Here is a 16,235-nt window from a genome sequence, read left to right on the forward strand (position 1 = left end):
ACAAAAACAAAAAAAGAAACATAAAAATAAAAATTGCAGATGTGGTATGATTGCCAATGGGATAATCATTCACCAAATGAAAATTAAGTCTTGTTTCCTGCTACCAAGAAGAAAAAAATAGGGTAGGTAGATAGGGAAATTATTGTATTTTTCAAGAACATTGAGTTTATGGGGAAATAATCTAGATTTTAATAGTGCTTGAGCTAAAATGATCATGAAATGTTCAAGGTAGGCACAAAAAACTAGGGTAGCTAGAAACCGACATATTATATTTTTTGCCATACATAAATATAGTTATTAGTTCCCTAGGCAATGGCAGTACTATACTTCCTGACTCCGGTTTCAAGTTAAGTTTTAAATCACAAATAAGAGAACTTTTAAAACCTTGTAAGGACCCTTGTAGGTCAGTCAAATGGTCAGATGTATTTATTTGCATTGCTGAAAGCAAGAGTAGTTCTCAGAATATGTTATGCTTGCCCAGCAGTCTGTCACTCATAAGGGTACATATACCAATGTATGTAGTGTGTGTAATTTAAAAATCTGTTACAGATTTCACAAAAAATTGTAGTTTGAATTTAGTCATAAAATCTGACATCACAATACTACTTTCTATAATGACATCATCATTCTGCACCAAAGGCCTTTTAAGTAACTAGTCCACAAGACTAGAAGACAAAATCTCTCACTTGTCCTAGAACTGATTTATTAGTCTGAAAAAAAAAATAGACATTTTAAGAAGTTTATATTTCTATCTACAAGACTAGACAAGGCTGTTTGTTTGATATGGTATTGAATATCTGAATACTATTCATCCTCTAAAGATGACAAAAGAAATAAGAGAAAAATGGGGGCATCTTTTTTTTTCCTTTTTGATTTTTTGTGAAATTGATTACTAGCAGGTATTATGAAGACATTGAAGATATGCACCTCTCATTTGGGTTGTTTTAAAAGAAGTAAAATATTTGATGTTTTTCCTATTTGGGAATGTAAGCTTTATCCTTCAAACATACATATTAGCTACACAGGTCCAGACATTATATTGGTTTTGTTATCTGGCCTGCTCAACTGTCCAGAGCTGGACACTCACATCTACACCCAAGTTTCAAGAAACTCAACACATTTTAAAATCAGTCAAAACTTAGTAATAAAGTACTACTAATTTTATGATAAATTATTTTTACAGCAACTTTTCCAACAAAGAACTACAAGTGTTCCTAGTGAGAGAAAATCTTCCCATTCATCATCTCAGCATACAGGTTTTGGTTCAACCTCACCAGCCCAAGAGCTACATGTTGATCATGACAATGATTCAGATAGGACATCAGTGTCATCATTCTTCTTGCCTGACCATTATGATGATGCACAAAAAACTGTTAAATCTCTTGGTGAGATTTCCATTGACACACAAGACAGTGCTACGTACCTTAATACACCCTTCCCATGTGGAAATGTCAAATTTGGTGGCAAGAAACAGGAAGATGAATTAGGGGTGGGTAGCAGTTATACAGTAGTTACCATTTTTATCAGTACTCTCTTCCAAAAAGGTTTTCATTGGAATAGTACACTTTCATGTGCAAAGTGAAAGGTGTGAGAAAATTTCAAATTTTTTCAATAATTCTTTATTATTGAGATTTCAACCCAGTCACATTTTTCACAGTAATAAAAATCATTTTGTTTTGCAGTATTAACTAAATAAGTTTCTATAAATCTTTCAGTTTAAAAGGCATTATGTGGTAGTACCTTGGGACACACCATCATACAACCTGACCTATTTCATGGAGAAGTTCTGGAACATGAGAAGTCCAAAGATTGTCATGTCCATCATATCTGGTGTTCATCACTTCAAAGTCTGGAAGAATCCTAAGTTAAAAGATCAATTTAAAAAAGGCATAATAAAGGTATGAATCAAGAATAATAGCACTTGACTTCATTCTAGACCCAAAGTCAGGTGTTAAAATTTAAATTTGAAAGTGGAAGGTCCTGGGCTGTTCCCAGTCTCAAATCAATGGTCCACTTGAGAAAATAAGAAGTGCCATAATCAGAAATTAAGGGCCCTGTACCTCAGACCACCTTTATTTTTAACTATTTTATACTTAAGTCCTGATTTATTTTTACTTGTACGTAGGTACAGTGACTAATGACATGGGCTGATACATGTACAATAGCTAAGGGTTTTAACCTAAAATTTTGGCTTGGTAGCCATAAGCTTTAAATTTGGTAGCCAATATGTATATTTCTATACAATCAATGTAGGCATTTTAATAGACCACACCAAATTTTAGAGGCCAATGTCAAGTGGGCTAATTTCAAATTGTCTAAGCTCATGTTAAGCCTTGAAATCTTTTTGTGGAATAAAATATGAAAAAATATTTTTGATGGACATTTTACTGTTTATTATATTATTATACACCATTATTAAAAATTCTTATTTGCTTCTTTTATTTTCCCAGCTTAAAATTTGGGAGGTATATAGTAACCATACTGTCTGTCTGTTCTTCGTCAGTTTGTCTGTTGTGACGTCCGTCCATCTGTCCATCCAGATTACATATGATCATGGCTTGTACATTTTACTTGATATTTCTACACATGATGAAAGGTGTGCAGGTCCAAAGGATTTTGATTTTCATGAAATATTATGGAACTGGGTGATAAATGAACTTCAGAATAGTATGGAACTGGGTGATAGTTAAACTTTGTAATTTTTGTTAGAAATATATCCCAAGCAAGAAACTGATTTGTTTTTGGGGGTATTTTTTATGTGTCCGTCAGTTTGTCCATCGGTCCACTTTTTCTCATCGCAACTAGTTTGACACTACCAAACAGAATTTCTTGACACTATGTGGGTTGGATACAATATGTAGATATGCATATATTTAGGAATTTCTGATCCACAAATTGATCCCCAAACCATGAGTATCACAAGTCAGAAGGATTTCTGAATCTGCAAACCATATCTTCATACAAAAATAAACATGTTCGTAATTTGGCAAATCTAGTGAGCTGGGGCATCATTAGTGTCTGACAGACACATTTGTTTTAATAAAATCTAAATTCACAACTAACAAATGACGTAAGGGCTCCTGTGATAAACAGGGCTTCTAGTTTTTATCTGAATGACATTTGGGGGTTTCCCTGTGCAAAACCTGTACTATTTCATTTGTTGACCAATAGGATCACTACCCTAAATCTGAATTCCATCTGAATAACTTATGGGGGTTTCCTTATGCAAAACATGGACTTTGTCTACCAGGAGGGGGACTATCTTTTAATGTGGAACTCTTTTTGAATTTCATGAAACTCTATATTTTTTATCTAATGTGCACCTCTTATTTAAATGACTTTTGGGTTTCCTATATGGTTTCAGGGGATGGGAGTGGGGGTATTTCTAAATGAGCTTTGTTGGTAGTTTTCTTGATTGTAATGCTTTAAAAAGAATTATGTTCTAAAATCATTTGTTTCCATTTTCAAAAATATGTTGAAAACAGAATCTTGCTAAACTTCCCTTAAGAAAAAAAATACCCCTATCCTTTGTGTTTTCAAATTACATGGTAAAGTAGGAGAGACATTTGGATAAGAGTAGCAAAAAATCTGCATTATTCATTTTTACTTGTAAATTGAACCTATAATTGCTGAAAATGATTTTAAATATCTATACAGGTTTATGTGTCAAATTTTATCTGTAATTTAAAAAGTTCTGTTACTAATACATATAATCCTATAGGCTGCCAACACCACAGAAATGTGGATTACTACTAATGGTATAGATGATGGTGTATCCAGTATGATAGGAGAAGCTGTAATGGAGGAGAAAATGCTTCGAGCCAATAGTAGATATAACCTCAGCCAGCTACGTCCTGATGCTGTCAAGAAGTTCCATAAACTGACTGTGATAGGAGTACTACCTAAACATAAGATCACCTACTCACAACTTCTTGATGGTTCACCTGTAAGTGTCATGATTAAAGACTTAATTAATCTACAGCTCACCTTCTTAGAACCAACCCAAAAACATTCCTGTTTATTGACGTGTCCTAGCTGGAGGGCCATTTTTTTCCTTCACTGGCATTTTACATGTAACTAATATATCTTGCATCTTTCTATGTTAATTTTGTTGTCTGTATGTTCATCTATTTGCCTGTCAATCTGTCACAAACATATCTCTCTTCATTTCTATAATTTGTACAAGTTTATGATTGTAGATATATACTGATCACATTTGATTTAATTTTAGCTGTATTTGTTTATTTTGCCAGTTTAAGGACACCAGAAAATTTGGTAACAACCATTTGACAAGAAAATTGTCAAGGCAAAGCATTCATTAATATTAATTTTAATCATTTTACATTGTTTTGTTATTAATTATTATGGTCAAAACGAAAATTAAGATTAAAAACCATGTGTACACTCTTTATTCAGGAAGGAGTAACTGTTAACAATGAAGGGGGCAAAATGTCAAGAGATTTATATGATTTGAATCCAGACCATACTCACTTTGTAATGGTGGAGACTGAAACAAATGATGATAAGGAGAAAATGCAGTATGTGGAATTCAGGTTCAGCTTTGAGAAGCTGCTTCAGTGTCAGCTTGGTAGACCAAGGAGATATAGAAGACTTTTAAGTTTTGGTAAGATTTTTTTTTTACAAAAATGACTGAAATTATTTTATTTAATATATCCATTTATTTACTCCACAATTTTAAGGTATTTTTAGTCACCAATATTTTATATACCATGGTACTTATATAGCCTGTCTTTTTTTTATTTCTAGCATTCAACTTTATTGATTCTTAATCATAAGCATTGATTATCGATAAATACTTAGATATTGGTCCTGTTTATGTTTTCCGCAAATTATGAATGAAATATCCATTTAATGTACTGGCTTGGCAATTTTAGGGCATCTTTCAACAGCTATGCTCTTTCGAATGCAAAGTAATGAGTTATTCTAAAGGTATACAGTGATCAAATATAAGTCTTTGTAAGAATTTGGCAAAATTTATGAAATCTGGAACTTGTAAGGAGAATAGAAATGGTGTTAAACAGACAAAAACTCAAGCAGGATGAAAAATGTCGGCTCAAGACCATTCATTGGTCTCCAATGAACAACGAGGAAACCCTCACAACACAGGTCAGACTTCAACTGTCAAAAAAGAACATTATACACAAGTACAATGAAATAGTTACCCCTATATACTGCAGCAACATAAAAGTAATGATAGTGAAAAGAAACAATACATACAGAAGCCTTGGGACAGGCACAAAATTTGCATGTCCATAACCTCCAATCTGAAAGTATGTTTTTACTCAAAGTGGTCGTTTCTATTTATAATGACCACTGTATGATATCTGTAATGTTACAGAAATTAAGAAACCGTTAAGGAAAATATAATTTTATGCTTTGCCTTTGAGGGAAAGACCTGTTTGTACTCAAATAACATTTGACTTTGTTGATAATAACTGTATTGCTTATATATCTCGACCAAGAAGAGTATGGGAGACTTCCTATATAACAAAACACACTGTGAGTCTGCTTTAAGTTCAATCAATCAGTTCCTAATTGCAGACTTTATTTCCAAAATGTGTCACCTTTGACAGAACAGTTTTTAGATTTCCATGTTTTAGAGCATCTACATATATATAAGACATTGCTGATGCTCTGTCCCTATTAGAGATTTGTGCTTTTTGACAGAGTTAACTACCCTTGAATTGTTCATTTCGAGTGTGTTTCAGGGACACAGTAATTTATTTGTCCAATAAAAGACGGAAAATTTAGCCTTTATTCCCCCTCGGTTCTGAATGATCTGTTACACTGTTAAAGTAATAGGTTTTTTCTGTGAGATCGTTCATCCCTATCTGCTTTTTACTTGAGACATTCTCAGTTGGACATAAATATTTTTTTCTTCAAAGGTTCAGATGAAGAAGGGTCAGAGTTGATAGAACCTGTAGCTCAGCCCATACCAGTAGTAGGACTAATGGTCCAAGGATCGCCTAGGGGTATAGACCTGGTTTTGTTCTATCTGAGGAATAAAATGCCTGTGGTGATAGTTAAAGGCAGTGGAGGATGTGCTGATCTGTTAGCTTATGCTTTTGAAGAGAGTCAAGAAAAGTTTGTACCATTTTTTAAAAATTAAAATCCAACATTATGATACTTTGGAGTATTTTAACACTTTTGTTCAATTTAATTGTAATTTATTTTACTTAATTTGTAAGAATCAGTTGTATAGTATATAAAAGATAATATTTTAAATAAAGAAGAATGTAAGATTTATTTTTCTCAAAGATTTGAAATATAGACAAGATGTGATTTGTCAATTAATACAAATTCTACCATGTGTACCAAGCTTTAGCTACTAGCATTACCAATGGGAGACAATTTAGAAAACTACTTCTAATGCAGTAAACTTCAATGAAGAAATATTTTGAATTAAACCACTATAAAGATAAAAGCTTTTGTTTACCAATATTTATCAATGTTTTTTTACATAAAACATTGTGCACATTATGTAACTGTACATGTTTCTTTTTTTTTTTACAGAACTGATACTGATTATGAAGAGCATCATCTAAAACCAGAATTACTGAAGATGATTAGTTATACATTCCCTAATGAATTCAGAGAAAATGACTTTGCAAAGAATAACCTCAGAGACAAAATATTAGAATGTGTAAATTTAGCCAGTGAGGTTAGCAAGCTTAGTTAAATTTCAAATGAAGTATCTTAGCTTTAATTAAACTTAATATGAGGAAGGTGAAACCTTAAACAGTCCTGAAGATACATATGAATTCAAACACCTAAGTCCTTTTATAGTTTTTATCAGCCCTCTTATAATTTACTACAAAAATGGTAAAATTTGTTATGATGTACTGTTTTTATTATCCTTATACATTCTCCTATTGCCATGGTCTGAAATATGTATGGGCCGAAATGTCTGGCCTTTGCCAGGAATTGTGAGATGTTATGGTTGGAATGTCTTTGAGTCCAAATGTCCAGTATTGATAAGCTGATAACGTCATTTTCATAAACATTCATGTGCCATGTTTTGAATATGCCTATCTTGGAAAAAGCTAAGAATCAATTTGTATTTAATCATGGAAGCTAGCTAGGTTTCCTACACTGGTGTGGTTTTTAATTGCATTTACAAAGTATAGGAGAATAAAGCTGCCATGATACTATTTTTAAACTCCTGATTTTACATGCACAAACTAGATATTGATGGCTTTTCTGACCATAGGTATACTGAACCCAGTTGATAATACAACCATTAACTTTTCCTTTGGGAGGGTATGAGAAAATTTTTAAAAGTTTAATGTTAATTGTTTCACTTGTGAGTTAAAAAAAACAAAAGTGTTGTAAATGAATTTTTGTTGTTGATATAGTTAAAAAGATGTTTTTTTGAGTAGTTATGAATGTTCTCTAAATCATGGCAAATTTATTATTGAAATCCTCCTATCTGAACTTCAAAGTTAGTTATTTATGTGCTTTGTAAAACATGCCTTGTCAACTGTTCATTATTCATACGAATGTATTTTCATCTTGATTTGGTTTTCAGTATTTAACATGCTCATTAGTTTTCAGTCTTTCTATGTACCGTAGGATGATAGAATTTTCCTGTCCATTCTAAACACACAGACCATGGATGCCAACCTAGCTGATCTTGATAAATACTTACTAAAAGCTCTGTTCAAAAGTAAGCTTAGATGTACTTTGAAAAGAAAATATGTTGTAATTTTGACAAAGTGTTCTTGAATTGATTTGCATGTACCAAAGTTATACTTGATTCAATCATATAAGAGTTTAGCTCATTTATTTCAAATAGGCTTCTGGAACAGGGTTATGTTGCTACAAGATTGAAGTCATCACTACAGAAGTTTTATGGTCGTCATCATGAACTCGTGGATCGTTATGGTGTATCCATCTGCCCCTGATTTATATAAAGAGTCATAGTTTTCCTTTCCTTGTTTGTCTACCCTGGACTTGACTTTTTATGAGCAACTCGGCGGGTGTTTCTAGAAAAGCAGAGGACGCTTACCCTACCGGTGCACCTGGTCCATGCTCCCAGTTTTTAGTGGAGTCTGAGTTGTTCATTTGCTTTTGTTACTTTGTATGTATGATTTTAGTTACTATATGTTATTTGTTGTGTATGTCTGGTCGTTGTCCCTGGATTACATTCTTTTGATTACCACTATACCCTTGATTACTCATTGCTATACTTATGAACTTACCAACTCCCATTTTACTGTTTACATGAACTAATAACAAGTATTAAAATTTTTATTTCTATACAGTATAAAAATGAATCTTCCAATCATAGTTTACTGTGAAAGTACTTTTATTTGTGGGCACCAATTTTCGTGGTAAAAAAAATGAGTTTGTAGATTCTTGAATTCAAGGATTTAAAAACTCTATCATACAAACAAATTGGAAATTTTTTTTTAATTGGGAATTAAATTTCATTGTTTTCCAAATTCATGAAAACCACGGAAATTGGTACCCCATTAATACTTTCATGGTATATTGTTTTCCCCTATCCGTACTTTTTAGGTTTTAGTCAAATCTTGATCAATATTCTGTATAGGTGAAAGGAAGAGTATAACACGCTGGAGAGAACGTGCATATAAAGATTTACGATTATTGCTGGACTGGAATAGGGCTGATTTGGCTCAATCGGAAATATTTTCTTCCAGGGATTTTTCTAGAGTGAAGGTATTCAAGCCTCTTTTTATTCATAACTTAGTTGGAGATTTTTTTTTTACATTTAAAAGAGACAAGCTGCATAGCATTACAATTGACTTCTGTGGTACATTGAATTGGTGACATATAATTACCTTTCTTTAAGTAATATTTTTAGTTTCATGTAAAATTTGACATATTGGTTAATTACAAAAAATTAATCGAAAATAATATGACTACAGGCTTTGCCTGTGTGGGATCAAGCTATTTTTACTCAAATAATTTGACTTTGTTGATAATGTACCACTATGGTGAATATTGGTGATGTCTCAACCAACTTTAAAATGCAAGTCTTCCAGCAACACATGCTGTGCATCTGTATTAAAATTTTAAACAATCACTTCCTCATGGCATACATCATTTCAGATTTACTTCAACTCCAACAGAACTGTTTGGAGCCATTCATGGACCCTTCACTTCTAGAATTAGTATACTGTTTTTGTTATCAATGTATGGAAAAATTGAAAACTTTCCATGATTAAATCACAATGTGTTATACTTTTTACACAATTTGATTGGGCTATCAATTCATAGATATGTAATGTATGAAACTTCGGCATTTGCTAAGAATTGCTAATTATTCTGATAAACATGTAATTATTGGCAATGTGAGTAGTGAAGATTGACGATTTTCCAAACAAGAGTTCAATTGCCATGACTTTACTTTCTTGAATAAAAAAAAAAAGAAAAATTTTTGCATTTGTATGAACAATTTTTATATGAAAATAACAAGAATGTGAGATAACGTAAATTTAATAAGAAATATTTATTATTTTAGGTGGATAAAACCCTTTTTGAGAAAGCATTACTGAAAACAGACAGAGAAGAATTTGTTTCCTTGTTCCTTGACCAAGGGTTTCAGATTCATAAATATCTCAACCACAAACATCTCAAATACTTGTTTGAAAAGGCAGAAGATTTAGAGTTTTTCACCACTGTGTGTTTAGAAGGAATTTTAGGGAAAACAAGTGTTGTAAGACTTAATTATATGTCTACACTTTTAAAATACCTTCCTTAAAAACACAAAGCAGAAAAGTGCCCCTATATTATTTGCTTACTAGAGATGGGAAAAGAAAAATATTTCAAGCCATAATCCTTTGCTTTACCTTAGAATTAATAGTTTTTTATGCTTGTATTAAAAGTCTTGCCTAGATGACACAAAACATAAAAATATAATTTGGTCTTAAGAATATTCTGACCTTAAATGATTCTTATATTCTTAATGTATATAACTCCAATCAAAGTTTTTGACAATGTTGCGGGAGGCAGCCGTCCATGTTGAGATTTTCATGTTTGGTTTTCTGATTAGTTCACTTAATTATAAACCACTTGTGATAAGTCAATCATATTTGGCATGCACTTGCATTAGCATCACTATATCACAATTCTGTATCCATTTCATGCAGATACCCCTTCAGTCACAGTCTATTGGCTTCGAAATTTCAAATTTCATATTAAGGTTTTGTGTTAAGTTTTCTGATTAAGTCACTATAATATGAACTTCTTATGCTAAGCCAACAATATTTGGTATGCAGTTGCATTAGCATCACTTTATAACAATTCTGTATCCATTTCATGCATTTGTCTCTGCAGTCAGGGTCTATTCAGACTTTGAAATTTTACGTTACTGAAACATCACTTCATCACAGTTACTTATATGCAAACAATAAACTATACCTGAGGAATCTATACACTTTGGTGGTGTAAATTGATTGTATAGATATTATAAATTGTCCATAATTTATAAAATTAGTAGCAATGTCACAATCAATCATCTTTTGAATATTGGTGATGTCAGCATCCATGTGTGACCTACATTGTAGGTTCCAGATCAGTCCTTACCTCAGGATTTCTTAAACAACGACTTGAATAGACTAGTAGCCAAGTTATCTGGGATTAAAGATTTTGTCCAACCCTATGAGTTGTCCATGAACTCTGTAGAGTTATATGTATTGGACCCTGCTGTAGCAGAGAGAAAGGTAATTATAAATACCAATATAAAATGGAAGATTTTGGTGTGATTACCATTTTTTCCTGTTAAGTAGTTTTCCGAAAAACCAGCATCTCTTTTTTCTTTAAATGAAGTACTTTTGTGTTAACATTGTCAATTACTGAATATTTCCTTTTGATCTGTAAGATATTCTGTATCATCTCAACAGTTCCAATACATTTAGCCATCATAAATATTATTTCTTTAAGTATACATTTGAAGATTCCTTATTGGAGACATGGAATACTATGATAATTAATTAAAAGTGAATAACCAAAATATGATCATGAATGCTGAAGAATGCCAAGTTTTGATTAATTGAATCTCTCAAGTTTTCTCAGCAAGAGTTATCATATTTTTTTTCACTTACAACTTCCAATTCATTTTATAGATTCTCTCAGAAATCTTTTTCTTTTTTACTCAGCAGGATGTTAATTTGTATGTATTATTTTGGTTATTTTATGTTCTTTGTTGTCTGTCTGTTTTCCTTGTCAGGTCTTTGTCCCTGGATTACATTCTTTTGATTTCAGCCAGAATCTTTCTTCCCTTGATTACTCTTTCTAATAGATTTAAAAATTTGTGTTGGACTTATTTATGTTCAATTATCAGAAATATCAATATCATAAGAGAAAAGTGTTGTGATGGTTTTTATGATTGAAATTACAGATTTTTTTTCACATAAAAATTATAGAAATTTTTACACAAGGCACATTTCAAATAAATTGCAGTTTTCTATAGAAGTATGAAAATGCCAATTGTTTGCCACTGTCAAACTTAAAAAGGTATTCCAAATATTTCAGGCCCTGAATTGCTTGATAATGTGGGCTGTATTAGTAAGTCGACCAAAACTCGCCAAAGTTCTATGGAACAGATGTGATGAACCCATACCTGTAGCTTTAATCATCAGCAATATGTACAGGGAGCTTTCTAAATGTCCTATGGAGTTGTACCAGAGAACTGAGATGGAAGAATGTGCCCAGTAAGTATATAGATACCTGTATAAACTAACCACCTTTAGGATTGAAGCCTTTGTCCAGTTTAGGCAGGTGTTCAGTTCATTCAGGTTCAAATTGCTTTACAACTGATGATAATTTTGACAATAATATTAATAATGATATCTGTACTTCAAGAGGGTTTAGTAAATGTCTGGTTTTGATAGTTTTCCTGTCTTAGAAGAGTTATGTTTAGAGAGGTATACTTTGATTTGAACTCCTTTAAGGTGTTGTTAAGGAAAGCAAGGGAAAATCACATCTTGGAAGAATATTTGGAACAAAATGAATTGCACCCAGCTAGATTTATGGATTTGATTGCAGTATTGTAATAGAGTTTCACAACAGTTGACTGCTCACCCACATACAAATGTGCTTTGTCTCCATAGTAAATTGTGATTGAATATTTCATTTTAGTATTTGAATTGTTTTGTTTCACACACATGTAAAGCCATTACCATTATACCATAGCCATGATAGGTCCCATAGAATTGAACAAGTATGAAATACTATAATAAAACATATTTTATCTATCTTGTAGAGATTTTGGGAAAATGGCTTTAGGAGTATTGGACATAAGTTATAGAGATGTGAGCGCTCAAGCTTATGCCATGCTGAGTCGACCAATACCAGACTTTAACAATAAAAGTGCCATTGAAATTGCTTATGATGCTAACTATCAACAATTTATTGCTCATCCATGTTGTCAAAAATGGCTGACAAGAAAGTTATTTGGATCCATTCAAGTGAAAGAGATCAACTGGGGATTCCTTAGATTACCTGTATGGTGTAAGGTAAATATCTTTTTTTTCTGATTACCAGTACCTGTTTGGTGCAAGGTAAATTGTTATTCCTTTGAATATAACCTGTTTGGTGAAGGGTAATATCTCAGATTACTTGTTTGAAACAAGGTAATTGTATTTCCTCAGATTACCTATTTTGTGCAAGATTAATGAAATTTACCAGATTACCTGTTTTATGCAAGGTAAATGTAATTTCTGAGAATACCTGTTAGGTGTTATGTACATGTGATACTGCATACTGCTAATAACCAAAACAAAAGAAATCTTTAAGGTCAATTGAAGGTTAAACATTATTTTTGTCAAATTATAGGTAAATGTATTTTCAGAAGGATTAGAGAGTAACAAAAAAGAAAAATGATCTTTTCATGTGGACCAGTTCGGTTTTTTTTGTTTTTTTTTTCAGATATTATCAAGTGTATTTTTGTTTTTCCCAATGTTCTTTTGGATAGTAATTGGTAGAGGAGTTGGAAAGAAGAACAAAGGACTTTCATATAATGGTAAATTTTGACAGGTTTTTAATTTCCTTCTCTACAATTGATGTTTGTATTTAACAAATCTTGTCTTTTCAATCCTCTTTAAATCTTACTGCCCATTTTTGATTATATGTAAAAGAAAAAGTAACTTGAAGTTGGAGTAACTCATGTTTTATCAGATTAAATCAACTTTATATGTACTGTGCCTGTCAAAACCAAACTCTTTTAGACTGAAAGATTTGTTTGGTTAAGGAAGTAGACACCTGGGAAGGGACATAACTCTTGAAATCATTGATATGTTTGCATCATATTCATTTTCATCAAAGCATATCATGCTTTCATTTGAAAAAGAATGGAATCAATCCAAGTTACTTTGATGCTTAGAAGAGATTGATGTAAAATGCTTTACACAAACATTCCAATGATTTGTAAGAGTTATGTCCCTTATGGTAGGTCTATCTCCTTAAGGCAGGTGGCTGGTTTGCATAAGTTCAAAAGCAGACGGTCAAACTGATATGAAAGGACTTCAGAAGAAGTCTGGTTTACACAGGTTTATTCAGGATATGGTTTTGATAAGTTTTAATGTATTAACTGATTCCACCTTTTATGATATACTGATGAAATTGTCCATGTTGTATTTCTCTTAGAATTCATTCTGATGGAAGAAGAAATTTCTGACTCCTCATCTGATGAAGAAGCTAACTTGCCATATTCAAAGTCTAAGCTTGAACATGAATTAATTGTTGTAAGTAAATATAATTGTCAAATGGTGTGTTGGAATACTTGTACTTTATTCAGTGTTAATGTTAGATTATTTAATATTCTTTTCAAAGAAGGAGTTTCTCATGCTCATCTGGTTGAGTGGCTTTGCTGTGAGAAAGCTGCGAGACGAGACTCTGTGAGTTCAATAAAATCTTAAATAATATGTAAATCGCTGTTTTTCTAAAGTGTAAGGTATTACAATGTATTTTTCTTTTATTTTCAGTTTTCTTAACCTAAATATGTAAGTTTTATAAGGGCTACAAAGTTTCCTTTCTGGACTATTTTTCAGTTGAGTGCTACGTGATGTCACGTATGTTGTGCAGCTATACGTTCATTTTCATTCTCATTTGACTGGCCTGAGACTGAAAATTATTGTATAGGAAAATCAAAGATATTTTAAACAAATTAGCGATACAGATACTTCTATACTAAGATAGTTAAATTATCAAATTTAAAGGGCAGGCATGCAGAGCATTTTAAAATTGAAAATTTCACTTATCGAGAATGTAAAAATGTACATGTAGTTTGACATAAAACTTTTTTGCTATTGACAGTTTACCTTTGTATGTACCATTTCTTGGCAACATCCCAAAAAATGGCTGTTTGTTGGTAACATCATAAAACAACAAAAAGCAACCTAACAATGGAATTAAAACCAATCATCTGCGAAGAATTAAGAAATCTTTAGAGTGAACATTTTTTTTTACATTGGTCACGAGATGTGAAAATTAAGCATAAAATAAAGAAATATGACTTTTAATTATACATTTTTATAATAAAATTGACAGTTTGAATCTGTTATTTGTTTTGTTCATTCTGTCAAATAAAATGCAACATTCTTATAAAATAGTCTGATTAGTAGAAAAAAAAAATTCTAATGTAATTATTTATTTGTTAAAACTAGTATATTAACTCAAATAGTAATTTTTTTTCCATTTTGTTATTACATCTACACATTGTTGTTACACTCCTCACTTCCTTCTGTCCGTACTTCCTTTCTTCTGTTACAGAGGGGTACCTACACCACTGAGTGGAATTTTATGAAACTTTCATGGAATCTTTATTACATATTATCATTTTGCAGTCTACTTTTTAAGATTTTGATCAAAAAGTGCATGTTATCAAATGAAGCATTGCTCAGAATTTTTCTATTTTTTCCTTTAAAATGGAAGGTGCTAAACAATTAAGTATAGTATTTATGGAAATCAGACAGAAGTGATTCTGTACCAAAAAGTTTGTCAAAAAGTCAAATTAACCTTTATTTCTAATTCAGAAACATTTACAAACTGCAGAACCAGTCTTAGTTTGCCATTCAGTTGTTATACTTTTGAGATAAATTCATATAGGTTGTATGTAATTGGCACTTTCTAATGTTTAGCTGATTTGTTGGGAGATGAATGTTTGCTTTTCTTAAAAAAAAATACAGATCTGTATAATAAAAGGTGTAAAGTCTTTTAAAATAAAGCATATGAAGACTGAGGAAGAACATATGTTTGGAGGGTTCTTCTGCACCACAAATCACCTTTACCATTGGCAGTGTCTGATTGTTATATTGATTGGCACTTTTAAAATTAATTTTGCTTTGGACAGATGAAAAGAAAGTCTGTATCCCAGAAAGTATCGAGTGTGTTGAAGTTAAAGAAACGAAGAAAGGTTCCAATATGGAAACAGGTTCATTTACTATGGACTGCTCCTATTACAAAGTTTTGGGTAACTCAGGTAAGATATGGTTAAAACACAAGTATGTTTTCTTCAGGAAAATAACACATGATAAAATGTGTCTTTCTTAAATTTCTTAGTTCAGAGTTAAATTTCATGCTATGGTAATGAAAATGTGTGTCTGGACTATCATAATTACTTGCAAAGAGTTACACACAGCTTGATACTTTCTTTCACTGAGGAGAAATTCTTGACTTGTTAAGATGATGTTTTGTTGAGAAAATTGAAGTCAAATGTGCAGCTGCATCTACTTTATGACATAAAATTAACTTTGTGGTTTAGGTGGAGAAAAGAATTGATATGGTGAATCACAACAAATGCACTATTGTATAACCTAAATCCAAAATAGTTAATACTTTAATGGATTACTCAAAAGTTTTCAACAAATGTAAACTGACCTTTTAGTAAGCTCTAATATTCCCTGACAAAAAGTAATGAAATTCATGGTAACAGAATGATGACAATTCTTCAAAATCATATTGAAAAATATCATAACCACACAAAGACACATTAATGACCAACATCTGACTATGGACAGGTGCATGAAATCTGTTGTGTATTTAAACTAGTTTTATAAGGCCTCAACCATCCCCCTTTTATGCAATGTCAAAAATGAGCTGAAACAACAAGCAAACACACCATAAAATTCACATCTGATTATGGACAGGTGCTTGAAATCTGCAGCAGGGTTAAATTTGTTTTATAAGGCCTTAACCACCCCTTTTATGCAATATAAAAAATGAGCTGAAACAACAAACAAACCATAAAA

The 16,235-nt window shown here is 31.8% G+C and overlaps 1 protein-coding gene across 1 annotated transcript in view; it reads left to right on the plus strand.

The window, feature by feature from the left end:
• Positions 1 to 16,235, plus strand: part of LOC148614557 (transient receptor potential cation channel subfamily M member-like 2) — a 44,473-nt gene that overhangs the window by 3,593 nt on the left and 24,645 nt on the right. Inside the window, exons 3-17 of the mRNA XM_088588726.1 lie at positions 1,184 to 1,489; positions 1,716 to 1,898; positions 3,722 to 3,946; positions 4,417 to 4,624; positions 5,907 to 6,105; positions 6,535 to 6,682; positions 7,594 to 7,687; positions 8,576 to 8,703; positions 9,509 to 9,703; positions 10,554 to 10,709; positions 11,521 to 11,699; positions 12,251 to 12,503; positions 12,916 to 13,009; positions 13,633 to 13,730; positions 15,338 to 15,466. Of these exons, the coding sequence (XP_088444852.1) occupies positions 1,184 to 1,489; positions 1,716 to 1,898; positions 3,722 to 3,946; positions 4,417 to 4,624; positions 5,907 to 6,105; positions 6,535 to 6,682; positions 7,594 to 7,687; positions 8,576 to 8,703; positions 9,509 to 9,703; positions 10,554 to 10,709; positions 11,521 to 11,699; positions 12,251 to 12,503; positions 12,916 to 13,009; positions 13,633 to 13,730; positions 15,338 to 15,466 (2,595 nt within the window). The remainder of the gene's footprint in view (positions 1 to 1,183; positions 1,490 to 1,715; positions 1,899 to 3,721; positions 3,947 to 4,416; positions 4,625 to 5,906; positions 6,106 to 6,534; positions 6,683 to 7,593; positions 7,688 to 8,575; positions 8,704 to 9,508; positions 9,704 to 10,553; positions 10,710 to 11,520; positions 11,700 to 12,250; positions 12,504 to 12,915; positions 13,010 to 13,632; positions 13,731 to 15,337; positions 15,467 to 16,235) is intronic.

Source organism: Perna viridis, chromosome 6, assembly GCF_037379345.1.
Source record: "Perna viridis isolate PV_CMFRI_1.1 ecotype Kerala chromosome 6, ASM3737934v1, whole genome shotgun sequence".
Classification (NCBI taxonomy): Eukaryota; Metazoa; Mollusca; class Bivalvia; order Mytilida; family Mytilidae; genus Perna; species Perna viridis.